Source organism: Eurytemora carolleeae, unplaced genomic scaffold (assembly GCF_000591075.1).
Source record: "Eurytemora carolleeae unplaced genomic scaffold, Eaff_2.0 scaffold509, whole genome shotgun sequence".
Classification (NCBI taxonomy): Eukaryota; Metazoa; Arthropoda; class Copepoda; order Calanoida; family Temoridae; genus Eurytemora; species Eurytemora carolleeae.
Genome location: NW_019396523.1, coordinates 26,533 through 43,499, shown reverse-complemented (window position 1 = coordinate 43,499; position 16,967 = coordinate 26,533). Strand labels below are relative to the sequence as shown.

At 33.1% G+C, this 16,967-nt stretch overlaps 1 protein-coding gene across 1 annotated transcript; it reads right to left on the bottom strand.

The window, feature by feature from the left end:
* Positions 1–7,894: 7,894 nt before the first annotated feature.
* Positions 7,895–15,326, bottom strand: LOC111704824 (heat shock 70 kDa protein cognate 4). The gene is made up of 9 exons (XM_023477178.1): positions 15,179–15,326; positions 14,303–14,401; positions 13,641–13,745; positions 12,625–12,729; positions 10,597–11,538; positions 10,079–10,333; positions 9,592–9,777; positions 9,195–9,279; positions 7,895–8,120 (listed from the first exon to the last, which is right to left on the bottom strand). Exons 1-9 carry the CDS (start codon positions 15,257–15,259, stop codon positions 8,026–8,028), a joined length of 1,953 nt encoding a protein of 650 aa, XP_023332946.1. The 5' UTR covers positions 15,260–15,326; the 3' UTR covers positions 7,895–8,025.
* Positions 15,327–16,967: the final 1,641 nt, after the last annotated feature.

Here is a 16,967-nt window from a genome sequence, read left to right as displayed (position 1 = left end):
GAATTACGGATTTCATGTTGCGTTGGAAATTGTGATACTGATAAATTAATACTTATCAACATAGAAAGATGACGATAATTTTCACATTATTGGCCAGATACAGGTTAAAGGGTTCCGTTGTGAATCAGGCATTGCCCTCTTTGAATAGAGGGTCACTTTTACACTAGTGGCCACTTTCAGTGATAACAAAATAATACATTCATACACTGAAAATAACCAATATTTCTAAGAAAAGTTTTGAATATCTCAATGAACCTTTAATAGAAAAAGTGTTTAGGGGTACCGTTGTGAATCGGAAATGGCACTTAAAATTACGTTTACATTCCCTTTGAAAAACGGATCAAATAGGATATCTCGTGGAATGTTTACTCACCTCAGGTTTGTGAATGTCTGAGGTTTAGAACCTCCAGGTAAAGTTTATATACCTGTGACCGGGATGACCGGCGCTGCCCCCCTCTGGCTACCTTACACCAATAAAATCAGGATTTGACGGGAACTCGCAATTAAGGATAAGAGGGGTTAACTGTAAAATGTCAACAATAAACTCTCTAGTTGTTTTAACACTCTTGCCAGAAGCATTTTAACTTTTATAGTTTCACAGATTTTTCTTATTTTCAAAAACGAAATACTTCAAAATTTATGTGTATTGCATTTTTTACAAACATTCAGTTACTTGAATCACATTAACTATGAAAAATTCCCTTAAAGGGACTGTAAGCGTTATTTAGGTTACCTTGCATGCAGAGATGGCACTTTCTGATTCACGTAGCCTTAAAAGATTTGTCTGGTCCAGTGATTAGATATGAATGCATGCTCTCAATTTTGAAAACTGATTATTTTCAAATGCGGTTTCTTTACAAAAGTGACATGCGCATTTCTACTGTTGGAAAACATTTTATGAATTATAAAATTAAACACTTATACGCCAAAAAAAACAATATCTTTCACATTTTGATCAGATAAAGTTTTGAATCAGTCATTGTCCGCATCTTTGCATGAAAGGTCACTCGGCTTACATGTCCCTTTAAAGAGTAAGTTTTTTAAAAGTGAGGGGGGGGAGGGGGGCCTGGGGGGGTACAAAAATCGTTCTCTAGGAATATACCTTAAATTAAGCACTTTATTCCAAAATTATTACTATTATGGACAATTTTGTCGGACGCAAAAACTGAATTGTCTCTTGTGACGTCAGAATACAACTGTACTGACTGAGAGTGTACACATTCTACGTTGCCATCAATTGTTACTTGAATCTATTCGAGTAAAATTGATTTCAAAGTAAACTATATTTGATTATAAGATTTTTACAAGAAATAAACTGCGAAATGACTGCAATGTCTAAATTACACAGTATATGGAAGAAAACATTAAAAACTGATCACCAACTGTCATGTCTCGTTGGACACCCTGTATATGATTCTTGATCAAGTCATTTTATTTTATCAGAGATTAACACAATCGAAACTTGGACTACAAAATCTTTGTTTACATTTACCAAACCTGAAACTTTAATGAATTCATGGAATTCGTGGAACTCGGAGGGTTAAAATCGGTTGCCCTTCTGCTTAGAGAACTGTAGTTTTTTTTTAGTAAAACTACATATTTTCAGTTTCGGTAAAACTAACATATTTTCAGTAAACTAACGAATTTTCGGTAAAACTAACATATTTTCGTTTCGTTTTTCAATTTCCAAAAGTGCAAAACTAAAAAATCGTTGGTTTAAATCCTGCGTTTGTTTATGAAATCGAAGATTCTTTAGTTTTGAAAAATCCAAAACGAAACAAAAACTTTTCACTCGTTTTTAAACATATTTCTATATTACATATTTTTCCCTTTTGAACACTCCATTTCAAAATCACTCCGAAATGCTATATATAGTATACTGTAATAGAAAATGAAAGACATACTAGTAGATTAAAAAGTCGTAATTATATTCCATAGAATTTTGAAGATCACTGTAGAAGTTAACTGATGAAAGAATTGCTTTCTGGGGAATATTTCGGATATTATCACGATGTTCAGATCTCTGAAATTAATAGTCAGTGAGCCTTCACCTTCGAATTTAATTACGATTTTAGTAATTTTATAGATTTTGAATATTAAAAGTATATTCAATTATCAGTATTATCATAATATTCAATATTTAATGTTTGTTATGGATTTTTAATGAAAGATCAAAATCTGATCAGCTGTTATTCCGGGCATACTTTTATTTTGTCAGTTTCTCGTGCAATATGGGCTGTTAACCAAAGAGAATAGAATATATATTAGAGGGGAATTTACTAGAAAAAAGTGTAAAACGGCCATTTTGTTGCATTGTTTCCATACTGCCGGTGTACTTCACTTATTTATGCTTTTTAACCTTTTGGGCCCAGGAATATCATTTTATAGAAAATCTAAAATTAATGTTAAAAGAAAACCAAATTATGAAATAGACTGGTTTCATAATTGACCAATGATCATTTCACATAGACTCTATGCCTTTCACTTTACAAACAGCACTATCAGATAAGAGAGGGAGGAGGAGGGGGTGCTCTTAATACTGTCTTAACGGGAAATAAACTCGATCCCGGAGGGGAAACTTAGAATGAAATGTTTTCATGCAAAAAAGCTTGTTCAATAATAGAAATAAAAAATTAATATTTGCAAAACATTAGAACGGATTATTTTTTAAATATTTAAAATCATTTTAATTATTAATTTCTATAATTTTGGACATAATACGAAATTTAGGGAAATGGCCGTATTCGAAAACAAATCGAACATAAAGATAGTTTCATTAATATTCAATTTTTGAACATCCTTCCTGATAAGCTGTGCCTGACATAATACTAAAATTAAATTCCCCCTTGCCTGTTTATTTCCAGAATTTTTCGTTCACCTAAATTTTGTATCTTTATGACCCCACTTTCCGATAATTACAAGCGTAAAATAAAGCTTAGAATTAAATTTAGATTTTCAGCATTCGATGTATAACTTTTTAGCAATAGATATTCAGTCATTTAGTATTTTTCTTTTGAATATTTTTAACATTAGTAAATTAATTTTTCACAATATTTACATTTAAAGCATTAGATATTTACATTTTTAGCATTATATATTCATATTTTTAGCACTAGATATTTATAATTTTAACAATAGATGAATTTTTTTTAGAAAATTAGTTTTTTAGCATTTAATATTTAAATTTTTAGCATTAGATAACTAGATTCTAAACACTAGAAATCTGTAATTTTAAATTTAGATGACTTTATTATTTTTTTTTATTCTTTTCGATTTAGATACTAATTAGTATAGTTAGATTTTAGCATTAGATATTTAGACTGTTAGATTTAAAAAATTTATTTTTAACGTTTTAAAAATTAGATTTTTAGCACTAGAAAATTATAATATTAGCAACATATTTAAAAACTTTTTATTCTTTTTATTTTAAATATTCAGATATTTATAGATCTAAGTATTATATATCCACATTTTTAGCATTATATGTTTAGATTTTCAGCATTAGATATTCAGACTTTTATAATTTCTTTTAACATTACTAACATTAGATTAGATATTTTCATTTTTTCCATGTCAGTTTTAGCATTGATTATTATAATTTTTAACTATTAGACTTTTAGCATGAAATATTTTGACTTTTGGTTTTTTCATTGATTTTATTTCATCCCAACCTATCAGTACAAGACTATCAACATTGTTTTCATATTTCCACCTTCCAGAATCAAACAACACAAAATGTTTATAAAAACAATATTGGCAGGGTGGCCCAATTAGGGTTTTTTTGCAAAAAAGAATTTCGTTCAAAAAAATACCTCGCAAAACTGTGAGTTCCAGCTGCAAAAAATAATTGCACACTGCTCAGCTAGCTCAGATTAGAAAATAATCTTTTACTTTTATAATAAATGTTTGATGAAGAGAACTCGATCTATCTAAATGCTGCAGATTCGTGCAATATTTTTGCATCATTTTCAATATATTTGCAAACTTTTTTTCGCTGAATTTACAAATTCTTTTATCGGGAATTTTTTTTCCGTGAAAATTCTTTATTCACAAACTGTCATGGTTCGTGGGACACCCTGTATATGTGAATGTCTTGTTTTATTATATAGATATTTATAATCATTATAATAATAATGATAATAATAACAACAATAATAAAAATTATTAGTATTCTGATTATCGATATCCTAGATACACTATTTATCTAGGTCGTTTAAATTTAATAACAAAAATAATAATGATTAAAAAATCAATGCAATTATTCTTTCACTTACAAATAAAACGAAATTTATTTTGAAAAGTAATCAATTTTTTTTACATAATTAAAAATGTAAAGAAGTAAAACAATTAGAGTCTCTTGCCCATGCTGTTCCTTACTATTCTCACTTTCTTTCACTTTTCTTTTTCTTTTTTTATTTTTTTATTTCTCTTAAGTTGTGAAAATTGGTTGAATCCTAAGTCGTAATGATCTGTGATTCGTCATTCAGGCATTTGTAATCTAAATTTATAGTTTAGTTTGTAACCACTAGGTGTAGCTCTCCACCTCAAAGTTCATCTTTAAAAAAACGTTATTTGTTACTTTTCAATAATTTGAATTTAAAAAATCATCCAAGCATTTGAGTGAAGGTTGAAATATTATTGTAAAAAAACTCTTTGCACATTATATAAATGAATAACGTCGATATTTCAAATATTGATAATAATACGTTACAACCCTCATTCCCTACACATTGTAAAGTAACATTCTCTGAATGAAAGAACTTCTTTGTCGGAAATTAAGTTTTCTTATTGTGTTTGATCTGACCCCATTTATTCAGGATATTCATGTTGTGGTTTTTAATCCTGAATAACATGTGTCTTGGGGATAAAAATCATTCCAAAACAGATGATAGAATAGAATTTGCATCTCTAGAATTTTGAACTCTTCTTACCTTACTGCAGTTCAAGTTCAAAGATACCCCACCCCTCTCTCTTATACCTATAAAGAGGGTAGGAGTAAAACGTAGACCCCCCCCCCCATACTAGCTATAGGTTCGTCCAGGTCCATCTAATGCACGTATAATACCTCGATGAATGTGACCGTGAAAATCTTTGCGTCGTAATGACTAACGATCTGTGAATGGTCCTAAGGATCCTAAGACACGTGTTATCAAATTTTTTAGTTTATTTTGTTAACCACTAGGTGTCTCTCCAACCCAACCTTTTGTTAAAATAAATAAATTATCGAGTAATTTAAGCACATTGGATTAATCAAGAACTATTTTTGGCACAAACGAAGATTAAAACATTCTCAAAAACAAATTTACTTCAGAAGTCTAAACTATTAATAATGTTTGTACTACAAACAAGTCATATATATATATATACTAGCCTTAGAGAGCGCTTCGCGCCCATCTTCTTAATTAATTGTGAACATGTTCTCTTTGTGTACATCGTAAAACAAAACAAAAATAATTCGCGGATTTTCACAAAAAATTTCGTGGTTTTTCAAAATTTTCAAAAATTTAATGAAGATCGAATTTTGATAGAGACAAATATTTGAAATTTTGATCATTCATAAGCCTTCCCTGGGGTCCCTAGATGTCCCACAAAAATTTGGGCCCGATCGGTTCAGCCGTTTTGACGTTTATTGGATACAAACAGACAAACAAACAAACAAACAGACAGACAAGCCAAATTTATATATAGACTAGCATTATAGGGCGCTACAAATTTATATATAGATATATATATATTTATGTATATATATACTTTGAAACTGACTTGAGTTGTCATTGTAAAAATGTTAAGCATATGATGATACTTCAAGAATGTCTTGATATCAGCTAAAGCCGTTTCATGGTTTTGTGCAATGAGTAGCAACTGAATACTATGGAATAAGAGTTATTTTTTGATTTATTGCCACATAAAAGAATAATTATGCAAAGCTGGTAAATTAAATACATCTGGAGTGCGGTAATAGCATATGAAGAAATAATGATAATGCAGTAATAAACCCTTTTTACATACAAATAGAACAATTTACTTCAGAACCAAATACAGAAGAAAAAACTGGATTATTTTTTGTCTCAGAAATGTACCCCCCACCCCTCTGTTCGTACAGGGGGAGAAGAGACTGGGACGTGCCCCCCCCCCCATCTACAACCTGGTCATGGCACTCGATCTCATATTATGACTCTGAAAGGAGTTTCCACTGGTAGAATAACAGATACTCATTGGTTGAATATTGTGCCTTATTGAGCCGTGAGCCTGTGATAGTGAAACCGAATAATAGTTTTTTGTAAAGTGGTTGCTGCCAGGTGTCAACCGGTCAACCGTCTCAACTTTCATCTCTTGAAATAAAAAAAAAATATTTGTTCACTAATAAACAATTTAGATTGAAATAAAATTGCCCATGTATTAATTGAAATGGAAATATTTTCTAAACTAAATCATTATATAATCATGGTATTTTAATCATTTATAGGTATCTTTTTCTTAAAATTATGTGGTTTGATTTTTCCATTTCGCATAAATTTTAGTCAAAAAAGTATCTCTCAACAATACGTTGAGTAGTAGCGAATAAAATGTTACGCACTGTACTTTACTCAAATTAGTTTATTTTCATTAAGAATTTCTGAATTAATAAATTCTAAACCATCAACAGCAATGTGTTCAAAAATATTTTGCATCCAAAAATTCTTCCTAGGCCTAACATTGTATACAGGGAATACAGGATATAACTAACCCTCACACCAGTAGATTTACTAATTCCTGGATGACAAACAGGCAATATTTAGGTCTATGACTCAGACCAAAACAAAATACTAAACGAAAATTGTCTGCGAATTCAGGAACAGGTCAATATAAAGGTCTATAGCATAGTTAATTATCATTTTTTCGGCCCCCAGTCAGGGACGGTTTGACGGAGGACTGGTTGTGTACTATGTGTACCGATTTTAGAGGTCGGCTGGAGGACGTCATTGAGGTCGAAAAAAAATATTTTCGATAAAATATGTTCGATCTATTCACAAACATTACATATTATGTACTATGTAGAACGATTTAAATCAGATGCCTGGATTGGTTTCATATAAAAAACTGCATCTTTTAAAAAAGTTTCCATCTTTACATATTACGCATACTGTATTTTTTAATTATTACTTTCTGTTGATTCTATGTAGTGGAAAGAAAAGACTAAATATTAGCAGCCATAAAAAGGAAACAATAACAGTGACAGTAATAGTACAATTTATAAATATCAAATGTACATATGAAATCATTATGCAGCCTTTACATATTAACAATAATAAAAATTATTTGATTGCTTTTAAAAATGATAATGCGCCCATCTTCTGTTTAAATTGTGAACATGTTTTCTTTTGATTACATTTTAAAACAAAGAAAAAAATGTTGCGGATTTTGAAAAAAAAATTCGCGGATTTATAGGAATTTATTTTTTTTTACAAAACCTTAAACACGTATTTTAATAATTTTTGATCATTCATAAGCCTTCCCTGGGGTCACGTGAGGTCCCACAAAAAATTTGGGCCCGATCGGTTCAGCCGTTTTGACGTTTATTGGATACAAACAAACAAACAGACAGGCCAAATTTATATATAGATTAAGAATTTCTGAATTAACAAATGCTGGAAAATTTATAATTTATAATCTTTACATAAATTTGGCTTATATTATATATTATGAAATCCGCAAACTTTTTTTTGTTTTTGTTTTATACTATACAAAGAGAAGATGCTCACAGATAGAGCCACAATTAAAAGTTTAAATAGAAGATGGACGCGAAGCGCCATAAAAGCCTAGAAAGAAGGGCGCGAAGCGCCCTGAATGTCTAGTAATTTATAAATTAATAATTAAATAGCGTCAAATATTAGTCTACTAGCAAGGACAGTAAGATAATTTAAACATTTATTAAAAATATCAAAATTGCATTCGCAAATAAAATGATAATTTCTTGGAGCGCTTTTAGAAGTTGAGCTTCGGAAATAACGGCTCCCACACAGTAAGCTCCTAGAACAAAGGCTCCTAATCAACCTCCTCGATAGTTGGGCCAGCTCCTCCAGCTCCTGGGGGAGGGGCTCCTGCAGCTCCTCCAGGTGCTCCACCAGCGCCAGGCATACCTAGAGTAAGTTATTTTATTATTTTCTAATAACTAATAATTCGGCAAGATGGATAAAATACGATCTCATACATAGTTACATGCACACAATGAGACGACGACAGAAAAGAACTTCCGCAGCCTTTTCCTTCTTGAAACGTTGCCAAGTCATTCAGTAACTAATTATTCATGGACCAATAACAAAAATTTCATTTGGATAATTATATTTAACTAGGCTGAGCCGTATTCTTCTATTTCAATTGTATACATGTAAAAATTCGCGGATTTTCAAAATTTAATACAAATCTTCTGTATACCTTCCCAGGAGACATGTTAAGTACCACACAAAATTAAGGGCCCGATCGGTTTAGCCGTTTGAGCGTTTATTGGGTACAAACAAACAAAAAAATAGAATAGTGTGTGTGCGGGGAACACTGTATGAAAATAACAAATGGATAGTTTACTATGAAACCAGAATAAAACGCTGGAATTATTTGAAGTCTCTTCTTTCTAAGAATAGATGTCTAGAGATGGAATTTAAAGAATTTGAGCCGCGGTTTAATTCTGCCAAAACCCGGTTTAAATTAAGCGCCGGCTTAAATTATGAAACATTTGATACAATTTTAAGTGGAACCAACCATATTTAAGCCGCGGCTTAAATTTAAACAGCCGCTCGAATTCTTAAAATTCAGCCACCGGTCTAATAATAGGTAACTAAATATAAAATATGAATTTCCTTAAAATAATGTATACGACAGTTTCTGGGAGGAATGTTGACAGCTTCGACTGTGCGTACAGCACTGCATGTGTTTTTTATACTTCACAGTGCAGTAAACTTAACTATTACAGAGTTCCTTACGTCTTTCAATTATTTAAATTGTAATTAAAACTTTTGGGCAAATTTTACAAATTATTAATGAAGAAAGACTGATATAATTGATCAGCGTCTTTTTATCCCCATAATTAAGAAAAGGAGATTCAAGAATGGAAATAATGGAATGTAATTTAAGGTCAAAATACAGTAGAAAATTTATAAAGCCAATTTGAGAAAATACTGAATAAGACGACATTCGTAAAAGACGACATTCTATCTAACCTTCGCCTGCGCCACCGTAGAGTTTAGTTATGATGGGATTACAGACGGATTCAACCTCCTTTTGTTTGTCCTTAAACTCGTCAATCTAAAAATAAGTCGAGATTTATATGTACAAAACATACGAGAGTCCGAAGTCTGCTCTTCCAGGCACTGGAAATACAAAATCAATCGAATTACGATTTTTAAAAATATGAAAATTTTTATAAGACAAATTTGAATTAGCTCCAATTTTAGACTTTCTACTTTTCCCTTCTTCTTCAGAAGTTTAAGATAAACAAGGCAATCAAGAACATTGACAATGTTTGACCTCTTTTTAAAGTCAAAGGTTACCATCGTCCATGTTTAGTTAGGATAGACGGAAATAGAAAAAATATATTCGATTAGGCAAACAATTCACCTCAGCAAGTTGATTAGCATCCAGCCATTTAATAGTTTCCTCGCATTTATCCAGGATCAGTTTCCGGTCAGTCTCTCCGATCTTATCCTTTAACTTCTCGTCATCAATAGTCGTCTTCATGTTGAAACAGTAGGATTCTAAACTGTTCTTCGCACCAATCTTCTCCTTCTGCTGTTCATCTTCAGCCTAGAAGATATAACAGTTGACTTTCAAAACTTTTGAAATGTCTCATGACGCCATTTTGAAATAGCAATGACCATATTGTAACCCAATAGTACGTTCAATAAATTTTAACAGGTGGAATTTTGCCTTAAAATTGTACATGCTCCATATAAAAGAAAATATATTTTATCCGAGAATTTTCATAACGCAAAATTTTTTTTTTTTTACTTATTTAAAAGCACCACTGTATTTAAACAAAAGTTTGTCCAGAAAATTTGCAAATCAATCATAAATTAAAATCAAAGAGATTTCTTTTCTGTTGTACCTTAAACTTCTCGGCGTCGTTGACCATCCTCTCAATCTCCTCCTTGCTCAGCCTACCCTTGTCGTTCGTGATAGTGATCTTACTCTGCTTCCCAGTCGACTTGTCGCATGCAGAAACGTTTAGGATGCCGTTCGCGTCGATGTCAAAGGTGACTTCAATCTGAGGGACTCCCCTGGGCGCGGGGGGGATGGCGTTCAGGTCAAATTTACCAAGGAGGTGATTGTCCTTGGTCATTGCCCTCTCACCCTCGTAAACCTGGCAACAAAAAACTTTGAATTCATTTTCATTCAATTTTTTATGTTGACCTTTAAAAAAAATTATAACTGAAAAAATGTATCCCTACTAAAACCAAATAATGAATAGTTTTTTTTGAATAACGAATTTATGCTGCGAAGACCAAAGAAATTTAACCTTATCATTATCTGTTTTCAAGGTACTGTTGAGAATCTGAATTGCCATGGAGGGTCAATTGAAATCATGATTTAGAAGAATAAGAAGGAGATAAGAAATATTTTAACCTGAATGGTTACAGCGGGTTGGTTATCACTATACGTGGTAAAGGTTTGGGTCTGTTTGGTGGGAATCGTCGTGTTCCTCTTGATCAAGGAGGTCATCACACCTCCAGCAGTTTCAATACCCAGGGAGAGTGGGGCTACGTCGAGTAGGAGGAGGTCAGAGACAGCCTCGTGAGTATCACCAACGAGAATAGCGGCTTGAACAGTGGCGCCATACGCCACAGCTTCATCAGGATTGATACTCTTGTTCAACTCACGACCGTTGAAAAAATCCGCGAGAAGTTTCTGGATTTTGGGGATTCTAGTTGAGCCACCGACCAGAACGATATCGTGGATTGAGGACTTGTCCATCTTAGCATCCCTCATCGCCTTCTCTACGGGTTCCAAGGTCCCCTTGAAGAGATCAGAGCACAGCTCCTCAAATCTAGCTCTGGTTATTGTAGTGTAGAAATCAATACCTTCGAACAGAGAGTCAATCTCTAGGTTAGCCTGTGCACTGGCAGACAGTGTGCGCTTCGCGCGCTCACAAGCAGAGCGCAGACGTCGCAGAGCACGCTTGTTGCCAGTAATATCCTTCTTGTGCTTGCGCTTGAACTCGTTCACAAAATGGTCGACCATTCTGTTGTCAAAGTCCTCTCCTCCCAAATGAGTATCTCCAGCAGTAGACTTGACCTCGAAAATACCCTCCTCGATGGTCAAAATCGAAACATCAAATGTTCCGCCGCCGAGGTCGAAAATCAGAACATTGCATTCCGCCGATCCTTTCTTTTTGTCCAATCCGTAGGCGATGGCGGCGGCGGTTGGTTCGTTAATGATCCTGAGAACATGTAGGCCGGCGATAACCCCAGCGTCCTTGGTGGCCTGACGCTGGGAGTCGTTGAAGTACGCCGGGACGGTCACAACAACTTCTGGGACAGATACCCCAAGGTATGCTTCAGCAGTCTCCTAAACAAAGCACAGATTTTTTGGAAATTTTCCGAGCTTCTTCGTTTCGTCGCTTCAGCAGTCTCCTAAACAAAGCACAGATTTTTTGGAAATTTTCCGAGCTTCTTCGTTTCGTCTCTTTAGAAAATAGCTGTAGACTTTTAATAAAACTCTGCAGTGCCCGTCAAGTAAAAGAGTTTTATATTCAATGATGTATTTAACTGAAGAATTCCCCCATCAATTGAAATAAGTTTTAACATATTAACAAAGTGAAATAATATGATTAAATAGGGGGGGGGGGGGGAAGTGATCTGATAAACCTTACACTTTCTATCTGATGTTAGTAACGAAATGAGAGGGGGGAATTTTCCACTTTTATTTACAAAATTATTATCCAATTGAAGCCTATTGTGCTGAACATTTTTTTCCCTAATGAAAGAATTCAGGAATTCAGAAAATGTAAAAAATATGATAAAATGAAGGGTAATAGAGGGAAAGTGATCTTGACTAACAGGTAGGTGTTTAAAGCTTGTCTTAAAATCAGGCATTTTGGTAAAAAGAATTTAAAAATATGGAAAGTGGGGAAAAAAAGGAGGGAAGGGGGAAATATTTTCCCCCTTTTTATTTCGTTATACAAAACTACTATCAAATTGAGGCTTGTCTACATTTGAAAAAAATTTATTCATGAATACGAAATCTGAAAATATTAACAAAGTGGGAAATATGATAAAATAGGGGAAAAGTGAAAAACCTTAAACTTCGTTCTGATGTTAGCAATGAGATTCTTGACTTAACAGATAGGTGCTAGAAACACAGATATGTGCTAGAAACACCTAGACACCTAGCTGGTATATGAATCAGACTTTTTGGTGACAAAGCTCTAAAAAAATGGATTGGGGAAAAAATCTTTTTTTCCAATTTTTTTTCAAACTATGCCCATATGCAAAATTTCATTCAGATTCCTCACAAAATGAGGACAGGATTCCCAAACGTATTTAACTCACCCCCCCCCCCATTTTAAAGAATCTGAAATTTTTAAAGAAGAAACGGATATCACAGAAGTAAGTATATAAAAAGCGAAATTTTGAAAATTATGTTCAAAGTTACCTTCATCTTGACGAGAACCATACTAGAAATTTCCTCAGGAGTAAATGTCTTAGTCTCATTCTTGTATTCCACCTGCAGCTTAGGTAGGCCTCCAGAATTAACAACCTTCATGTAAATATCAATTAAATTTTCACAATTAAAACTGAGCTGGGAACTTTTATTTTGTGAATGTCGGGATCAACACTTGATCGATTGATCTTTGTTAATCTGCAGATTAATTCAATATTAATTCCATATGAGGCATGGTGCATATTTTTAATGCTGCATGTGATGTTATCATCCGATATTTTAAAATATCAGAGAATTTCGCAATTGAAAAGAATAATTTCTGATTTAAGTTTTTTTTTAAGTATCCTGAAGGGCTTTGTCAGATCAAACTTTTGATATTTTTATTTGTGGTTTCTCAAGTGCGCATTTTTTATACAAGCAAACATATTTAAATTAATCCTAGAAAAATGCAATATCTTCCACATTATTGATCAGATAACGGTATCAACGGAACCGTTGAGAATCGGGTATTGTCATTGCATGGAAGGTCAATTAAATTACACGTACAGTCCCTTTAGACAAGAACATAAACTTCAAAATAATTGGAATTACCTTCAGTTCAGGAAACAAACGAAAATTTGAACAATTAATCTACATCAGTGAAGGAATTAAGATTTGCCACTGTAGACTCTCTTAGATTAGATTGGTTAAGAGACACAGGATTGACCAGAAAGGATAAGACTAAAAAAAGGCTCAAAACTCTAAAATATGACGATTTAAAGCTTGATTTGTTTTATGTTCAATTAAATATTTTGATGGTTTAATAAGTTGTTAAGCACAGAAATAATTGCTAGTTTTGGTCTACAAGGAATACTAAAAAGAAACTGAATAAAAATTTGTTGTACAATCGTCTCTGAACTCTCACCTTGTGGGTTAAAGAAAATGAATTAAAATTAAATGAGACAATTTCAATTCCTTACCGTATGAAATCGCATGAAAATATTTAAATACATCTTCGGTCTCATTACCTTGAATGGCCAATGCTTCATATCGGCTTGAACTGTGGCATCTTCAAACTTACGCCCAATCAGTCGTTTGGCATCAAAAATAGTATTGGTCGGGTTAACGGCCACCTGAAAAAAAATAAAAACTCTTATGCCTACCAATATAATTTTAGAGAGGTTAATACGAACTACAGACTATAATCTTAATTAAGCTTATATTTTTAAGTAGGATTTGTAAGTAACAAACTATTCATTATATCAAAAGCTAATTTTATTTCGAATTTGAAAAAAAGCATCTGAAATAACATAAAGTTAAGAAGTTTCAGATCAAAAGAAAAAGAAGCTGAAAAGCTGAATTCCTAAAATAAACAGAGCTATTAAATCTCGAGAATAAACATTGAAAGATCAGGATTATCACAACAACTCTTGAATATCCCCAGATACAGCGCGGGGGGGGGGGCGCGGAATAAGGCACATGTATACAAAGTAGTAATAGCTCTTTGTGTGTCAGATTTGAACGGCCTTTGGTTGATACACTAACATTTTGATCAAGGGATTAGGGAACATTCATTGCTTGGTTTAACGAATTGTCGAGATCCAGGCAAAGCTGGGTTGCCAAGCTAATTCTTTATTGCTTTTCTACGTTTTAAAAAACATATTCACCATTCCCGTCCAGCCTTTTTTACCTGGTTCTTGGCGGCATCTCCGATCAATCTCTCGGTGTCAGTAAATGCAACATAACTCGGGGTAGTACGGTTTCCCTGGTCATTCGCAATAATCTCAACCTATTCATAGAGAAAATTAAAGTAAATAAAGTCAGCTATGAATTTGGAGCGGAATTTAACAAAATTAAGATATACGCAACAAGGTTACATAACAAATGGCTAAGCAATTACAAATTAAGATGACAGAATAGAAGAGAAAACTTTCAGTAAAACTCATGATCCACCAAACAAGACATGTACAGTAATAACCAAAAAACTAGAATATGAAGACGACATTCACCTGAAGTGAATTTCATATTGTTATAAAGTCATATAGCTTTGCTTGAAAGTTAAATGCAATAAGTGAATTGGTTTGATAACACTACTTTGGACTATTTTAATACCTAAAAGTCTAAAGTTGTCTTCCAATTCCGGTGTTAAATGTTTATCACCGTCTTTAAAGGACAATAAGATGAGTTAAATAACAAAAAATGTGTTAAAATCAAAAAAACAGAAAAATGGAAAGCAGGTAAGGAGTCCGTCCTAGTGAACGATTTTTGGACCCCCCCCCCCCTCCTATCAATTGTGTACATGATCAAATTAGTATTTATTTAGTATTATCTAGGGTTAGGTTAGGTTAAGACACTTTCTGGGCCGAGCGCTGCGGCTCGGATGGGCTAGGGGGCCCAGCACGGGTTAGGTTAAGTTAAGACACTTCCTGCCAGACCCAGACAAAATTGATAGGAGGGGGGGGGGGGGGCCAAAAATTGTTCTCAAGGAATACCGACTGTAATAAGTAATTAATCATACATTTTACATTTTAACTATAATATTTGAATAGAATAGTTAATTTGATACCTTTCCATGTTGGAAGACCCCAACACATGAGTAGGTTGTCCCCAAATCAATACCAACAGCAACTCTTATCGTAGCAGACATGGTTGTGGTCTGGATGAACGTGTTTAAACAACTAAAGTTTCAAATCACTTCGGAGTGAAAATATAACTTTTGCTCTCGAATATTCTCTTTATTCTACGAAAGCCCAAAGATTCTTATTGGTTGAGCCGAGAATACTCTGCTGTGATTGGCTGAAAATATTTCATTACTTTTACGTCGTTGAAATTCCATGAAATAAGATGTCAAGGGGTATAATAAGAACGCAGTACGAGGCCCAGGGGAGGGAGGCCGGGGGTTGAGTTGAGGATTGTTGTTATATATGTTGATTGCATTTATTTCTAATTTTCATTTATTCCCTCCTCTTAGTAATTTGTTCATTGATTTTCTTTATCCTTTTAATTGTATGGTCATGACTTCCTTTTTTTATTTTCAAATATCTTTCACCCTTTTTCCCCTCGATATCTTACCATCTCATTTGCTTTCCTTTTCCTTTCTTTTTTTCTGATCTTTCAGTTTTTTCCATTAATTCCTTTCACTTTCCCTATAAATCCCCTTCCTTACTTAATTTCCCCCTCCCCCTTTTATCTATTTATCTGCTAAGAACCCTTTCCGACCTTCCCTTTCCATCTCTTTCTCTTCATATTCCTTCGCCTCTTCAACATGCACTACAAAATGTCGAAAAAGGTTAAAAAAAGTGGAATGGTGGAAAAGAATACAGAATGATGGAAAAGAATACAAAATGATGGAAAAGAATACAGAATGATGGAAAAGAATACAGAATGATGGAAAAGAATACAGAATAATGGAAAAGAATACAAAACGATGGAAAAGAACACAGAATGATGGAAAAGAATACAAAATGATGGAAAAGAATACAGAATGATGGAAAAGAATACAGAATATTGGAAAAGAATACAGAACGATGGAAAAGAATACAGAATGATGGAAAAGAATACAGAATGATGGAAAAGAATACAGAATGGTGGAAAAGAATACAGAAGGATGGAAAAGAATAAAAAATGATGGAAAAGAATACAGAATGATGGAAAACAATACCGAATGATGGAAACGAATACAGAATGGTGGAAAAGAATACAAAATGATGGAAAAGAATGCAGAATGGTGGAAAAGAATACAAAACGGTGGAAAAGAATACAAAACGGTGGAAAAGAATACAGAACGGTGGAAAAGAATACAAAACGGTGGAAAAGAATACAGAAAGATGGAAAACAGAATGGTGGAAAAGAATACAAAACGGTGGAAAAGAATACAAAACGGTGGAAAAGAATACAGAATGAAGGAAAAGAATACAGAATGGTGGAAAAGAATACCGAATGATGGGAAAGAATACAAAATGATGGGAAAAAATAATACAAAATGATGGAAAAGAATACCGAATGATGGAAAAAAATACCGAATGGTGGAAAAGAATACAAAATGATGGGAAAAAAGAATACCGAATAATGGAAAAGAATACAGAATGGTGGAAAAGAATACAGAATGATGGAAAAGAATACAAAATTAATGATGGAAAAGAATACAAAATGATGATAAAGAATACAGGATCAAAGATAAATGTTGAAAAAAGATTAGAAAATAGGAATACAGGAAAAGTGTTTAGTATGAAGTAAGGATATTTTACTGTGTACAGTGAAACCCTTAATAACGAATACATCGGAAGAATTTATCAAATGTCGTCTTGACAATTTTTCAATGAGCTTTATACTACATTACGTAAATTTCAGTATTT

What these genes read in the sequence shown, in the direction of transcription:
- LOC111704824 (XM_023477178.1), bottom strand. Translation starts at nt 15,259, where the DNA reads ATGTCTGCTACGATAAGAGTTGCTGTTGGTATTGATTTGGGGACAACC. An exon ending in GAGATGCCGCCAAGAACCAG is followed by an intron (nt 13,746 to 14,302) that starts GTAAAAAAGGCT and finishes ATTTTTTTTCAG; the next exon opens with GTGGCCGTTAACCCGACCAA. An exon ending in CTACGGTGGCGCAGGCGAAG is followed by an intron (nt 8,121 to 9,194) that starts GTTAGATAGAAT and finishes AACTTACTCTAG; the next exon opens with GTATGCCTGGCGCTGGTGGA.